A 17,276-nucleotide genomic window follows, 5' to 3' on the forward strand; every position below is an offset into this window, starting at 1 on the left:
GTATACTTTCATTCCTACTGCTTCAACAATGTCATGTGAGGAACTTAAATTTGATTCACGGATTATTGCCCAGTGGTTGGTACAGCAATTTAAATTACAGAATTGTATTTTATACAATTTATCTCTTCCCTTCTGATAGATACAGGCACACACGCACTCACTCACTCACTCATGGCTTGTAAATTTACTCTCAGGCCTGCATTACTATTTCCTTATCCTGACACTTTTCTCAAATCCTGCTCGACTGATTTTTGGTGTTACACATAATGTAAACTCTAAAAACAAAACTAGCCATATATCTTAGCCAGTTTAAAACCAAGACAGTTTCGACTCATAATATGCTGGCAATCCTATACAATACTGAGCACAGACACAAAAATAGTACAACGTCTGTAAGCAACTGAATAGCATCAAGATATCCAAAATTACTTTTCTGCAGTGCAAATCTATTTTTTTGACTATTTTTGAATTCTGTTCCATGAATTGAAAATACAAACTCAAATATTAAAGGCAACACAAAATGTAGCAATGAATTCAGAATTTAAAAAAAAAATAAGTTAATAACTTAGCACAAAAAAAAAGTGTGCTCCTCAACATAATGTATGGAGTGATCGACATCACAAACCTATCAAATCTGATTAGTGACATTACTGCAAAGTATCTGCCACTTGATTCTGCCAGTCATGCTGAGTGTGGATGTGCTGCATGACAAAAAGCAAGGTAAATGTGGTACTTACGAGTGACCTGTTCACAGAATAATATGCCATAATTCAGTTAGAAATAGATTTGTCATTATTTATCAAAACATCCAAAGTCAATATTAGGATTGGTCATTGCCTTTTTTCTATATTTCCCACAATTTAAGTGAATTGTGGGACATAAATTAGGCTGTGCTTATCCTTAAGACAAAATATTGTGGGCTTACTGATAAATTGCACTGAAATACTCTGTCAATAGGAGACAACAGTGCACTGGTATATACTGGGCATGTGTGCGCATACTTACAATGCAAATAACTCACTGATCACACACATCTTGCTTTAATTGATTAAATATTGTTAAATAATTTCAGATTGACAACACAAACTTTGGAACTAATAGAAAGATTTGTTCTGTTTAGAAAGCATTTTTTTTTAGAAAATGTCATATCAATCATATTAAAGCACCTTATATTAGATATCAAATCTTATTGTATCTGACTGCATTGAAATGGTACATATTGGCAGCTGTGTTATAAATCTAGTAATTGTCCACACAGGAACACCCTCAGGTAAGATGCGCTTATGGAGTTAGTTACTGGAGTCCAATTTTTAAAAAAACTCTAAAGCACACTGTTCTTCCTCCAGAATTCATTGCAAGTCTTTGAAACTTCAGTTTTCACTAGACTGATAAAATAGCACTAATACAGTCCACAGTTCTGGGAAAAACCAAGTTGCCACAAATTGCATGTTGAAAAACATCTGGTGACAAGTTCTTTTTGTTTCCGATTCAGTCAGAATTCAACCCCCGCTCCCCAACTTTGTCCCAGCAAACTTTAAACATATTAGGTTCAGGGTGGCCCATTGAAACTAATGCTCACAATACTGGTAATTCTTTGAACAAAATGAAAAAGCCTAATTCAGCACTTGTCGACCATTGCACCGAACTTTCCAATTCTGTCAGCTCACAGTCAAGCACGATAATATGTTATAGAGTTTAAATACAATTTTTTTGGACTATAACAATAGAAGATAATTTATTCTGTCCCAAACAGTTCACAGGTGAGCATCCAATTCCAAGCTCCCATTTTTGAAGATTGTATCTTAATGGGCCGTATTGTTTTCAGAATTCACTTTGAATTTGTTTTATTCTTGTACATACTATGGCAAATTATCTACCGACATTTGTTTAAAGTGTCAGCACGCACAAGTTCAATGATGACAATGGGGCTTGGGTGAATTAAAGTGCTTGGCTGTTGCCGCTTCATTGTATCAGCTCTCTGCCCCTATTCCACCAAGCAGCATGTGTGTTCCTGCACCATGCTCTTGTTGTCACATGTATTTCTGTTCTAATGAGCCAACCACATTGCATTTTGGTCACTAAACATTACATCCTTGTCTCTAGTATGTGTTGTATTAGCAAGAATACAGGGTAGTTTTTTCTGTTCTCTAGTGAGACACTTCAAAAAAATGGCAGGACACTCAAATTAAAAATCCCACTGAATCCAGTAAGATCCTACCTGGTCTGTGGATCAAATCACACAGGGAACCTTAAGACAAATCCATAATTCTTTATTTTAATAAATTGTGGTTCATTGACTCCTATTGGGAAATTTAAATCTCATTAAATCAGTCAGGGTCAATAGTATATGCATATATTAAAAAAAAACTGTACTAATCTGTAGTTTTTCAATTTTCTACTATACAACTGTAGAAATAAAAACTGACATTCCACACTTCTGCAGCACAGCTAAATGTGACAATGCACATCTCAGCTGCCTTGCACTTCCCTGCAACTGCCTCAGCACATTAATGGTGATGAAACTCTCTTCTGTAACTAACTGTTACCGTTTCAGCGAAGAACACGGAATGCTTCACAGTCAGGTTCCACACATGCACTCTGCGAGCATCAGGTGAGCAATCTGCATCTTTTAGACATGCTGTAAGGAGAGTTACAGAACAGAGACACGCTTTTGCCCTATATATTCTGGGACCTGCCTATGATAGATTGTTTAGTCTGTATTTACAATAATAAATATCTAAGTCAGTCACATCAGGATTCCAGTTACTTTTCTGTAGTTTTTTTCAATTTTCTACTGTACAACTGTAGAACTAAAAACTGAACAGACTGACATGCCACACTTCTGCAAGTCACTTGTAACTTAGAATGTCTTCAAGTTTTATCAATACAGATATTCACAGTTTCGTTACCCATTCACTCTGAGCCAGAATCAATACATTTGATTAATTTTGTTAATAATGTGTATAAGTGGTGTTTTCGCAGGCACAATGACCTGTAATAGTTTCAAGATCCTCACCCTGCTCCTAATTGTGTTTGATGAATATCTTACTTTAACACAGAGCACACGGGACTTCAATTACATGTCTTCCACAACAGACAGCCCACAGATAATATTACATGCTTTTGTTACATGTTAAAGCTTACAGTACAACATTCTAGGATTTACAACATGAGTGTGTAGGCAGATTAGCGGGGCTGTTGTCTTCCCAAGATGGTTCAGTGCTGTCAGAACTTAGTTCTGCCACAGTTTCTAACTGATACAGGATCTTGATTTTGTCAATTTTGATTCCGCTGACTGGGGCAGCATTCCTGGAGGTCCAACTCAGCCTGTGGTTCCAGTGTCTTCTTTTTATTATATATATATTTATATAATTTATATATATCTATATTGCACACTATTCCCTCTTCGGCCTTGGTAATGCCCATCAGTGAAACCGATCTCGCTTGTCTGTTTCAGAACTGTAATCACGCAAACCGATGCCTTTTTGTAGAGTTATTAACGAGTCTCTCATCTGTAGGATTAATTTATTAAAAAATAAATGAAATTCAAAAGTCTTTCTGACCATCTCCACTTTCAGCATCATATACAAACGAGGTCTGAATCCAGCCTGGCTGATGGCCAGTTTTTCAAGATGAAGCAGATTTCCAGATTCCATTTGTGCCAACATAATATACATTTTTTAACAGATGTAGTATATGTTAAAGGGAATTATCACTGCCCATGGCTCCCTTTAGTCAATCAGAGAAAAAATTGAAGGGCACAGTTTTCATGAAAAACTACGGTAGTCCCAGGGCAGAATTTAGCCCTTGTCAGGAGGGCTCAGTTGGGAAGTCTACCACTGCCTGCGATCGGGGCCAATTAAGGCCCGACCAGCATGAAACACGAGCGGCAGCGCTCAGCGCTGCCTGTGCGAGCGCGAACTTTGAGCATGCGTGCAAGTGCGCATTTGCAAATCTCCAAGGCACAGAACTGCCTCAGGGAGACAAAGCTCAGGGAGATGAAGGCTTTTCAGAAAACTAAATAAAAGCACATAAAATGTTATAAAACATGTCCCCTCATGCTGTTTATGAAGCCCAAGGTTCCATATGTGACTCTGTCACATGAGCAGAGATGTTATTAAAAATAAAATAAAAATTTTAAATTTAATTATTTGCTTTTGGAAACCTCATCCCGCCCATGGATGAGGTTTCCTAAAAAGTGCAAAGGCCACTTGGGGACCATAAGGTTGGGCGGGCAGCGAAAAATTTATTTTAATTACTTCGTTAATGGCCTTAATAAGCCTTTTAATTGACGGCCGGCATGCTGCCGACTCCAGTGCGCGCATGCCGACTGAAATATCTCATGACTGCCCATTGACGTCAGGACGCTCACTCAACATCAACGCGTGTCATTCTACGCTCGAGCAGGTCGGGCGTGCGCCCGCCTGTCGAGGTAGGAGTTTTGCCCCCAGTGTTTGCACTAGTCAATAAGAAATAACAGTCACCTGATCTAGAAGCACTACTGATGATTTTAAAATCTCTCTCCATTTCTGTAGTTCAGTATCATGGTAACGCTGTTGTGACTCTAATAACTGGGCCCACTCCGCCTGTGACTGGGGAAGTTTGCTGTATGGAAGAAAAGAAGCAAGTTAAAGTCTTTGGGCTAGGTTGTGCTGGTACTTCCAGCCTAACCAGTGCAAAATATCACAGAATTTCAAATGCAAATTACATCCCATGCAAATCAGATTTGTGACCTTCTGCGCTTGAAGGAACATTGAACTGGAAGCCAGCCCTTCCAGTAAAATTGACCATGCCCCAATCAAATTATTCACTATAAGTTTCCACTAATTACATTCATTTATAAATCCTCAAGAAGGCTTTCAAAGTTAAGTTTTTTTTTTAGGTGTAATAACACTAATAGACACCTTTTCTAAATATTAAAAAAGACCTAATTTACTAAAAAAAACTGTGCATCAATGAAATTAGTAAATTGTTCTGCATAGTTTCTGCAAAGTAATTTTAAGTTATTTAAAATTAGGTTATTCATAAGTGGCAGACTAGATAATTCCTATTAAAAATGCTTACTTTTGTGATAAACACATTTTCAGCTGTAAGTTCAACTACACCAGCCCACAGTCTTAAATATATCAAGGAATCTTTTTTAATGCAAAGGGAAAAATTTATCAATTCCATTTTAAGATGCTGCCTGATTGCCGTAGTTCATGGACAATTTTATGTTTGTGATTGTGTACATAATTTTGAGCAAAAACTTGTGCCACAACTTTACTTTTAGAAGCTTGCCCAAATTTGAGCACAGCTTACGCTTGGATTGCCAACTGCGCCAAAAGCGGAAGCTCTACGCCAATATCTTTAATCAAAAAATAGCATTAAAACATATACAATGAAGTGAAAAATAGGCCAACGTGGTTAAGTTTAGTGCATCGATGAAGAGTGGTAATGGAGAGGTGGGATGATTATTTGGAGACAGATTTAACTCTGTTTAATTCTTGACTATATTATCTATTATGCAATAGTCCAAAACATTCACTAGGATGTGAGTTTAACAAGAAAAGGATTACTGAGTCTTACACAATGAGTCTGAGTATTGGCTTGCTTCTTTCATAAATCAACAGTACTCATTTTGTCTAGGCAGCAGCACTCACGAAAAGCAGTCTGTTTCCCGATCAGAACATTGAAACTACAGCAAAGCTTTCTTGTAATTACGGAACAAGTGACCAATTCCATTGGTCCTACGCAAATGGTCGTGTTTAAGTGATGATTATTTAAGAAAATATGTAGCAGTAGCAGCAGAAGTAGGCCATATGGCTCCTCAAGCCTGCTTTACCATTCAATAAAAACATGGTTGATTTGACCTCATCTCTACTTACCTGACGTTCCCCATAACCCTTGACTCCCCTATAGTTTGAGAATCTGTCTTCTGAACAGACTTAATCACTCAGCCTTCATTGTACTCTGGGGTAGAGAATTCCAAAGATCATGACCCTCAGAGAAGAAATTCTTCCTCTTTGCCATCTTAAATGGGCAACACATTATTCTAAAGTATGCCCAGTGTTCAAGATTCCCCTACGAAGGGAAATATCCTCTCAGCATCTACCCTGTCAAGCCCCCTCAGAATCTTACATGTTTCAATAAGATCTCCTCTCATTCTTCTAAACTCCAATGAGTATAGGCCCAACCTGCTCAACCTTTCCTCACAGGCAACTCCTTCATCACAGGAATCAGCCTAGTGAACCTTCTCTGAACTGCCTTCAATGTAAGTGTTTCCCTTCTTAAGTAAGAAGACCAAAGTTGCATGCAGTGGTCTCAACTGCATGGATGTAGCACAACTTCCATACTTTTATACTCTATCCCCTCTTGTATTAAAGGCCAACATTCCATTTACTTTCCTAATTACTTGTGGTACTTGCATTCTTACATTTTGTGTTTCATGGACGAGCACATCCAGATCCCTTTGTAGTGCAGCAATCTGCAGTTTCTCTCCATTTAATAAAATATTTCCTTTTTTATTCTTCCTACCAAAGTACAAAACCTCATATTTTTCCACTTTATACGCCATCTGCCAAATTTTTGGCCACTCACTTAACCTATTTATATCCCTTTGCAGGCTCTTTATATCCTCCTCATAACTTACTTTTCCACCTATCTTAGTATCGTCAGCAAATTTGGCTACAATACACTCAGTCCTTTCATCCAAGTTATTAGATTGTAAATAGTTGAGGCCCTAGCACTGATCCCTGTGGCACCCAACTAGTTATTAATCCCGATGAATTGTTTTCTGTTAGTTAGCCAATCCTCTAGCACCATGAGCTTATATCGTGTCTACTAACCTTATATATGGCAGCTTATTGAATGTCTGTTGGAAATCCAAATATGCAATATTTCCCTGTGCAGTCTACTATCATTAATTATGCATAATGAAGACACAGTATTTCTGATTGCTTTGATTGACAGTTTGAGTACTTCAGTAGTAATGTGTTATGCAGGAGATGCAATTAACTTTATGTAGGAGTGTATTTCAACCATTTTACATGCAAACTGCAGTTCCAAGTAAACTGGTACAGTACTATTTAAAAATGCAATTATTATTTACAATATGCGAGGTCCCAGTGTCCTGTTGATCATCTTGATTTTTTCTTATGACACTCTTTTTGACCTGAAAAGCTTTTCTAACGTAGTTCTGTCTGTATTTTAAAAAACATTGACTGCATGCATAATACTGTGTGCTCAAAACTAAAAAAACAAATAAGTGATTCCCATAACATTACTAACCATGAATTCATTTAGTGAGTGGTTGCTCTAATTATGTGGATCTCTGAACTTGTGCTACAGCCCATATGATTTAGCCACAGGTTCATTATTTTACTAGTAGGGAATCATTTTAATTCCAGTAGGAACATAAGAACAGGGGTAGAGGCCATTCAGTTATGTGACCCTGTTCAGCCATTTCTTTAGTTCATGGCTGACCTATACCCCAACTCCATTTGCTTGCCTTTGCTTCGTATCACATGATACCCTTACTTAACAAAAAACCATTCATCTCACAAATTAAACTTGCTAAGTTGGCTGCTTTACTGTTTCACTCTGATTTCACTAGTGACACTTCCGGTTGCTTCAAAATCATATCATGGGTGGTGAAAATGCAATGACGCTCCTTGCCTACACTACATCAAGAGAGGAACAGTAGAGTTATAGTCCAGCACCTGTTGAAGTCATTTATTTTGTTAAGTCTCACTTAGGTGGACTTTGCTAGGTGAAAAATGTCAGAGTAGAAAATACCTCTCCTGGAGCCTGATCCCATGCCAGGTAGTGAGACTCTGCGTTGTATATTCCAACATCCATAGCTTGTAAAATAACATCATATTCAGAAACACTAGTAGCACCAAGCTGTGGAGAAAACAACAGTTAACATAAGAACTAGGAACAGGAGTGGGTCATGCAGCCCTTTGAGCCTGCTTCATCATTCAATACGATCGTGGCTGATCTTCTACCTCAATTCTACCTTTCTGCACTATCCCCATATTCCTTAATTCATTTAACATCCAAATATCTATTGATCTCTGTCTTGAATATACTCAATGACTTAGCATCCACTGCTCTCTGGGTACAGAATCCCAAAGGTCCACAAACCTCAGTGAGGAAATATCTTCACATCTCAGTCCTAAATGGCTGACCTCTTATTTTGAGACTATGACACCCAGTTCCAGAAACCCCAATCAGGGAGAATGTCCTTCCAACATCTAACCTATCAAGCTCTTTAAGAATTGTGTATGTTTCAATGAGATCACTTTCCGTTCTTCTAAACTCCAGAGAACGTAGTCCCAGATTACTCAATCTCCCCTCATATGGTAATCCTCTTATGCCAGAACTCAGTCTAGTGAACCTCCCTGCAAGGTAAGTATATCCTTCCTAAAGTGAGGAGACCAAAACTGTACACAGTACTCCAGGTGCGGTCTCACTAAGGTCCCATTCAATTCCAATAAGATTTCTTCACTCTTACGCTCCCTTTGTGCTAAAGGCTAATGTACCATTTGCTTTCCTAATTGTTTGCCATACCTACAATGTCATCCTGAAGAATGAGACGAGGGAGATATGTATGGAAAAGGCAAAGCAGACAAAGAACAATTCTCAGCATTACATGTGTGTATTTACTGGCTCTGGTCCAAGGGCAGGCAAAAACATGAAATAAAAGTTATCTTTGAAAATCATTCCTTTAAGTGGTTTGATTGGTCTTGTGCAATTTCATAGAAGTGTCCACTATCTTACTTGGATTATTTCAGTATTATGATGAATTAAACTTTAATCCTTGAATGTTACATAAGGAATATTATGTGTCCCTCATCAATTCTCTTCTCTCCCCAAGCTGCTGACTCCTTACTGGGTAACAGTTTCATGGACATCCATTATCCCCTGTAACATGGTTCAAGAGCCTATTTACATAGGATTACATTACAATGAATATATGGCACAGAAACAGGCTATTCAACCCAACCATTCCATGCTGGTGTTTATGCTCAACTCCATCTTCCTCCCATCTTTTCTCGTCTAAATCTACAATCATAACACTTCTTCCTCACATGCCTGTCCAGCTTCTCTTTAAATGCATCTATACTGCCACATGTTCATACAGTGTAGAGAGCCAGAATCAGCCATCAGTACTACAAATTTATTGTTTTTGGCTGTTTTAATTTTAAAAAAGACAAAATGTAAAAGTTAATTTTTTATTACAACAAAACTGGATAACGTCTGCTGCAGTTTGAGTTTCCCCAACGATACATTTGGAGTATAGATTTTACAGCAGGCTGACCAACAACTCAATTTACTTTAAAACCCCTTTAACCTCTCCTTTAAACTGGATATCATCTTTTTTTAAACTATTAATTCTAGCAAGTTGTAAATATGCAGTTATCCAACCACTTAACCATTTGTCCCTTCTGGAGTGCAAGTATTTTATAGAAAAGAGAACTGAAGAAAATGCAGAAGAACTACAGTTGTACCTTAAACAGATCCTAAAGGGAGCAGTAAACAGAAGAGGAAAATAGTGATCAGAAAGGAAAAACTTCTCAGGAGTTCGAACACTGTTAAGGTTTAAAGCAATTACTGAAGCTTGCTGTCTCAAATGGAAAGGTTCATCGATATCATTTACAAAGATTGCACCAATCAGCATGGCCAGGATTATAAATAGTGGACATAGTTTGAAAGCAACTCAAATCAAAGTGAATCCATTTTAAATAGAAATAAAGTTATGTACAGTAATTTCAGCTTCAGACGCTGTGTTCTGGCTTGCAAAATCGTACAAAAAATGCCTTATAGCAGCTTCTAATCATCCTTAGACAGTGGAAAATACAACAGAACCTTTAGCCCATTTGAAATTTGGAGTAGATTTAACCCTTTGAGAAAATTAGCAACAATTCCTGCACTATTTAAGCATTTTCTCCAAAACATTACAACACTTGATGCTAAAGGTCAGTTCACAATCTCATATACCCACTGAAACCTACACTCACAGGGAGCATGAATTAAAGATAAGGCTATATCTTTCTACACCATTCTTTGACCAATGTTTCATGGTACACACACTAGGAGAAATTGCCCATTAAAATTATCCTTGCAGTTTTAAAGAGTACAATGGCCCAGAATTTGCTGGAGGAATAAGATTCTACAGTTCCAGTTGTTCCTCCTCTGGGCCAGATAGGTTGAATGGCATTTTAGGATCATAAATCTATAGTCATTATAAGTGCCAGCCCCAACTTGCTGCAGCAATTTTAATTTGGCTTATAGCACAAACGGAGCAATTTCTTGAAACTCAGTGAGGTTGAGGGGGTGCTCAGGTTTTCACAAAGGAACTGATTTAGTGATGGAAATCATCCAGCAACTTATGGTAATTAACAACACAGTGTATCTGTTCCTTACCACAAATTGCTGGCTCCTTTACACATTAATAATGGTGTGTATACTAAACTCACCTTTAGTTTTCTAGCAAATTCTGGGCCAATAATCATTTTTGCAGTATTTATCACTTTTTCTCAACAGAACGTTATGGAAATCTTAAGTGATCTCTTTGACACACTACAGTTACATACTATAAGTTTGAGTATGTTGCTTATAGACCTGAAGCTCTTCTTCATTCAATATCGAGCAGTTATATACGAACATACAAATTAGGAGCAGGAGCAGGCCACTTGGCCCTGCAAGCCTGCTCCGCCATTCAATAAGATCATGGTTGTTCTGATTTTAACCTCATATTCCTGCCCATCCCTGCTAACCTTTCATCCCTTTGCTTATTAAGAATCTATCTACCTCTGCCTTCAAGATATTCAAGGACTCTGCCTCAACCACCTTTTGAGGAAGAGGATTCCAAAGTTTCACGGCCCTCAGAGAAAAAAAATCCTCATCTATCCTAATCGGGTGACACCTTATTTTGAAACCGTTCCTGCCACTGATGTTAATTATGGGCCACCCAATTCTAAATGAGGAATTTTCTAATCTTAAAGATTAGATAACGTATCCTTGCCATAAATCACCCATGAAACGAGTTGACATAATCTTCCAGTGAAAATAGAAACCACATAGAAACACATTCCTTGCAAGTAGAATAAAGAGCTTTAGGTTGGTGCCCTGTCATACTATTAAGTAGGAAAAAAGGAACCTGGAAGCTATCATACCTCTTCTCAGTTGCCTAGCATTTTTGAAGCTTTTGAAAGCATTTTTTGTCCAGATGCCTCCAAGAAGGAATAAAAACAGTAACATTTTTCCACCCATGTAGAACAATTTAATTCTGAGCTTTTGCACTGAGCACACAAATGGACTCATATACTCACTGAAAATCCAATGATTTTTACCAATGAATAAACATTACATAGTAAATCACAAGTGTTTTGGAGTCAGCAAATTCCTGCTGCTCTGAGTCAGATATCCTGATTCACTTACCCACAGAATTTTATTGGACAGAATTGGACAATTCTGCATATTTCATTTTCACTGTCTTTCTGACAGACCTAACCATTTAGTTCCATTCCCATGCCCTTTCCCCAGGACCTTTCTTTCCCCCTTCTCTCAGTACTCAGGTACTTCCTTTTAAAAGTTATTATGGTTCTGCTTCTGGCATTGTTTCCAGGATAGCATTCCATCCCAGCAACCTTCTGCATAAAAAAGTCATCCAGTCCATCCATTCCTTAGTTGATGATACATTTATGTCTTTGGGTTACCTACTCACTGACCAACAGAAATAATTTATCCCCATTTATTTTATTAAAACCCTTCAGAATTTTGAACAATGGCCGTTTAAGAACCAAAAAACCCAAATTGTTAATCCAATGCCTTTTCTGGCAAAATAGTTGTGTGCTTGGATTGAACAGATGATTTTCCCACCACAACTCAAAGGAACTGTGCATATGACATTTAGTTGTGCATGTCTTTTGTACCATATGCATATTAACAGGAGACTGCAATAAAAGTTTAATTTGAAATATAATCTTTTCATTTAACTATAAGTTCCATGGGCACGTTCACTAAATGATTTTAGGAGCTTACAAAGACCACTCTTGTGCCTCCCTAGATCTCAGGTGCAACTGCAATGAAATTGTCAGAGAGAGCACCTTGTAAAGTCGTTACTCACACAAAGCTTATGATCAGCAATAACTTGGAAACACTGTAAAGCTGAATTCCTCCTGGAATATCTTCTGGGATGTGTTTTGTTTGTGTGGAACCTGTGGCAAAACAGAATGCAGGGAGTTTTAAGTAAATGACAATGAAGCTTGTATCAGACAATAGTTGTGTCAGACAGCGTTTCAACATTAAGAACTGATAACGTCTCCTTGTAACCTGATTAAATTTCCCCAAGCAATACAATAATTTGGTAGACAACCTGAGTGCAAGAATTAGGTACAAAAGCAGACAGTTAAGACAATGGGCTAAATCACCCTGGAAAATAATGGTGTATTAACAATTGTTATTAATGTAAATCAGCCAGCAGGTTTTGGGGATGAAGAGATGCATCATGAATTGCGAATCTCTAGGGCTTCCTGGTCAATTTATTTTGCTCCATCATTTGTTTCGTACAAACAGCATATCATCCTTAGCCTCCCTGTTATTTTTAAGAGCTTGCTGGGTTTGCACATTAAACTTTCTGCAGAAAGTTAGGCCTCATAATTAAAATTGTAAGTACCCTTTTAATGCCATGGTAATTGTTAATGTCTCTTTAGCTTAGGATGACAGCAATTTAACCTGTTGAGTACATTTGTGTGTGCAATAAATGATTGCTCAAAGATTCTGAAAATTTCAAATTTTAAAATAATCTTACTTTTCTTATCTGTCTAGTATTCCTCTGTCCCTTAATGCAAGCTTTCTTCCCCTCTCTTTATTTCTTTCCTTGCACCTGATTTAACTCTAATTCTCACAATGTAATTCACCCTCCTCGTTTGGTTTTCTCGGTTTCTTTTCCAATCATTGATTAAGGAGATAAACTGTTCCAGGAGATAATCTCATCCACTGCGGTTCCAGATGCTCCACTGTCCTCACTTGCAGCAAGTTACCACGCAAAAAAAAAAAATTGATTTGAAGGGTGCAGGAAAAAAAATCTAACTGTAGCAAGATGCAGTCCAATTAGTTTTGATGAAATTAAAGATATGCAGGTAATTTTTTTACATTCATTCATGGGATGTGGACATTGCTGGCTAGGCCAGCATTTATTGCCAACCCTAATTGCACTTGAGAAGGTGGTGGCGTGCTGCCTTCTTGAACCACTGCAGTCCATGTGTTGTAGGAACACCCACATTACTGCTAGCGAGTTCCAGGATTTTGACCCAGCGACAGTGAAGGAACGGCGATATAGTCTCAAGTCAAGATGGTGCGTGACTTGGAGGGGAGCTTGCAGATTGTGGTATTCCCATGCATCTGTTGCCCTTGTCCTTCTAGGAGGTAGAGGTCATGGGTTTGGAATGTGCTGTCGAAGGAGCTATTTCATTAGTTATAGCTCGTTAAATTAACAAGTGAGCTGTTGAGTTGAGTGGTCAGGTGATGCCCGAGGATGCTTTTCCTTTGAGTTTTCATCCTCACAAATAGGCAGAGGTGCCTGAAACAAGGTGCCATGTGGGACACCGGGATCTCCAGTGACAATAACCCAGTGGTTCAAGTCTTCTTCAGCTCGATGGCTATCATAGAAGGTGTTGGCAGTGATTTCATACTCTCTTCCAAACGCTGTCCAGAAGGAGTATTTCTGAAGTTTGGTTAAAGCCTGGTTTGTACGGGTATGGTTGATAAGTACTTTTACAGTTGCTTGCCCTGGGTATCCATCATATTAAAGGCGCATCTGTGGATCCAAGTATAAGACCTGCCAACAGCTTGGTGAGCTTCTGCAGTGCATCTTGTAGATGGTACACACTGCTGCCACTGTGCATCAGTAGTGGAGGGAGTAAATGTTTGAGGTGGTGGATGGGGTGCCAATCAAGTGGGCTGCTTTGTCCTGGATGGAGTCGAACTGCTTGAGTGCTGTTGGAGTTGCACTGATCCAGGCAAGTGGGGAGGAGTATTCCATCACACTCCTGACTTGTTCCTTGTAGATGGTGGACAGGCTTTGGGGAATCAGGAGGCGAGTTACTCTCCGCAGAATTCCCAGCCTCTGACCTGCTCTTGTAGCCACAGTATTTATATGGCTAGTCCAGTTTTGTTTCTGGTCAGTGGTAACCCCAGGATGTTGATAGTGGGGAATTCAGCGATGGGAATGCCACTGAATATCATGGGGCGATGGTTAGATTCTCTCTTGTTGGAGATGGTCACTGCCTGGCACTTGTGTGGCACGAGTGTTATTTCCCACTTATCAGTATGCTGCTACATACGGACACCATATGCTTCAGTATCAGAGGAGTCATGAACGGTGCTGAACGTTGTGCAATTATCTGTGAACATCCTTATGGTGGAAGGAATGTCATTGATGAAACACTAAAAATCGTTGGGACTAGGACTGAGCACTTGTGCTCCAGAACTAGTCGCGTCCCTGAGAAACTCATGCAGTTATGTCCTGGGGCTGAGATGATTCACCTCCAACAGCCATAACCATCTTCTCTTGTGTTAGGTATGACTCCAACCAGTGGAGGGTTTCCCCACGATTCCCACTGATTTCAGTTTTTCTAGGGCCACACCTTGATACCACACTCGGTCAAATGATGCCTTGATGTTAAGGGCAGTCAACCCCACCTCACCTCTTGAGTTCAGCTCTTTTGTCCATGCTTGGACCAAGGCTGTAATGAGGTCAGGAGCTGAATGGCCCTGGTGGAATCCAAGCTGAGCAGTGAGCAGGTTATTGCTGAGTAACTGCCGCTTGCAGCATTTGTGCTCCAGAACTAGTTGCTTCCCTAGCCAAGCTGTTCCAGTATAGCTACAACACTGGCATCTACCTGGCAACATGGAAAATTGCACTGGTATGTCCTGTACACAAAAAGCAGGTCAAATCCAACCCAGCCAATTACCGCTCCATCAGTCTACTCTTGATCATCAGCAGAGTCTTCAATACTATTGCCAGAATGTTGTCAGGGCCCATAGACTTCGCCGCATCCAGTGCCTCTAACCGTTTCTTGATTTGACATGTAATTTATCGAACTGGCTGAAGACTGACATCTGTGACACTGGGAACCTCAGGAGGAGGCTGAAATGGATCATTGACTTGGCACCTCTGGCTGAAGATGGCTGTAAATGCTTCAGCCTTGTCTTTTGCACTGATGTGCTGGGTTCCCCCATAGAAGATGGGGATATTTGTGGACCCTTCTTCTCCAGTTAGTTGTTTTAATTGTCCACCACCATTCATGACTGGATATGGCAGGACTGCAGAGCTTAGATCTGATCCATTGGTTTCAGGATTGCTTAGCTCTGTCTATCCTATGCTGCTTCTGCTGCTTGGCACACAACTAGTCCTGTGTTGTAGCTTCACCAGGTTGACACCTCATTTTTTGGTGTACCTGGTACTGATCTGTGCATGCCCTCCTGCCCTCTTTACTGAACAGTTGGTGATCCCTGGCTTGATAGTTATGGTAGAATGGGGGATATGCTGGACCATGAGGTTACAGATTGTGCTTGTATACAATTCTTCTGCTGCTGATGGCCCACAGTGCCTCATGGATGCCCAGTTTTGAGTTGCTAGATTGGCTTGAAATCTATCCCATGGTAATGCCATGCAACATGATGGAAGGTACCCTTAATGTGAAGACAAGACTTAGTCTTCACAAGGATTGTGGCTGGTCACTCCTAACAATACTGTCATGGACAGATGCATCTGCGACAGATAGACAGGTGAGGTCGAGGTCAAGCAGGTTTTTTCCTCCTGTTGGTTCCCTCACTAACTGCCAAAGATGCAGTCTAGCAGCTATGCCCTCAGCCAGCTTGGTCAGTAGTGCTGCTACAGAGCCACTCTTGGTGATGGACATTGAAGTCCCCCACCCAGAGTACATTCTGTGTCTTTTCCACCCTCAGTGCTTCCTCTGAGTAGTGTTGGAGGTGTACTGATTCATCAGCTGAGGGTGAACAGTAGGTGGTAACCAGAAGGAGGTTTCCTTGCCCATGTTTGATCTGATGCCAAAGACTTCATGGTGTCCAGAGATGATGTTGAGGACTCCCAAGGCAACTCCATCTGAAGTGTCACCACCTCAGGGATGGTGGTGGTAGTGTTTGGGACATTGTCTTAAAGGTGTGATTCCATGCGTAATACTATGTCAGGCTTTTGCTTGACTCGTCTATGGGACAGCTCTCCCAATTTTGGCAGAAGCCCCCAGATGTTAGCAAGGAGGACTTTGCAGGGTTGTGCAACTGTCATTTTCAGCTGGGTGGTCCTTCCGGCTTCCTTCCTTTTTTTTTGGTTGGTTTTATACAACTCAGTGGCTTGCTAGCTCATTTCAGAGGGCATTTAAGAGTCAGCCACATTGCTGTGGGTCTGGAGTCACATGGAATCACATTCCCTAAGGGGAATTAGTGAACCAGATGGGTTTTCACAACAATGGACGTGGTCAGTGTTGGACTAGCGTTTAATTCCAGGTTTATTAACTGAACTTAAATTCCACCAGCTGCTGTCGTGAGATTTGAACCCGTGTCCCCAGGGCATTGGCCTGGGCCTCTGGATTACTGGTCCAGTGATATTACCACTACACCACTGTCTCCCCGACAGTGACAAAGAAATGTTTTTAATAAAAGCATGGGAAGTAGCTAGTGAGAATGAGTTACTTACAAAAATAAATCATGAACTGGTCATTGTTGCATAACTCACTGGTAAGTTATTTTTGCCACATCACAAGTTTGTGCCTCTAATTCACATCCATCCCCAAGTACAAATAAGACATATTTTTCTTTTAAATATAAAAATGTATGACAAAGAAACTAAAGGGCACTGAAGGAATGTTCTCGCCACTGACATTCTTTCACCATTTTCAATTTTACCTGCCACATGTTTAATCCTCTGGGCTACCTCTTCATCAGTTGGTGTAGTAACGGGGCTGACTGTTTCATCGAGGTGTTGGCTTCGCACGTGCATGTGAGGCCGCTTTCTCCTTCGAATTGTGGATGATTTGTTGGGCTTTTCTTTTGGAGATTGCCTGTGCAGTTCAGCAGCATATTGTTTCTCTATTTTTGCAAGCTCAATATCTATGGATGTCAAAAATGGGAATATTTCAAGTTGCAGTCAGCCAAACAAAACCGTGTCTTATCTGATTAAATATTGGACCTGAGGTTCCGTAAAGTGGCAATCAGAGTCCGATTGCAACTCCGCTCCTACTTTCTAACCTTACAATCTTTTTGAT

General features: G+C 39.8%; 1 protein-coding gene across 5 annotated transcripts in view; it reads right to left on the reverse strand.

Moving 5' to 3' along the window:
- Positions 1 to 1,314: 1,314 nt before the first annotated feature.
- Positions 1,315 to 17,276, reverse strand: part of gramd1ba (GRAM domain containing 1Ba) — a 500,575-nt gene continuing 484,613 nt past the window's right edge. For all 5 annotated transcript variants that reach the window (XM_078531845.1, XM_078531813.1, XM_078531836.1 and 2 more), the window contains 5 exons: positions 16,918 to 17,121; positions 12,116 to 12,206; positions 7,777 to 7,884; positions 4,485 to 4,605; positions 1,315 to 3,512 (listed from right to left, as the gene is read on the reverse strand). In XM_078531845.1, the coding sequence (XP_078387971.1) occupies positions 3,426 to 3,512; positions 4,485 to 4,605; positions 7,777 to 7,884; positions 12,116 to 12,206; positions 16,918 to 17,121 (611 nt within the window). In that variant the 3' untranslated portion in view covers positions 1,315 to 3,425. The remainder of the gene's footprint in view (positions 3,513 to 4,484; positions 4,606 to 7,776; positions 7,885 to 12,115; positions 12,207 to 16,917; positions 17,122 to 17,276) is intronic.

The sequence above is a fragment of the Cetorhinus maximus genome, chromosome 2 (assembly GCF_964194155.1).
Source record: "Cetorhinus maximus chromosome 2, sCetMax3.hap1.1, whole genome shotgun sequence".
Classification (NCBI taxonomy): domain Eukaryota; kingdom Metazoa; phylum Chordata; class Chondrichthyes; order Lamniformes; family Cetorhinidae; genus Cetorhinus; species Cetorhinus maximus.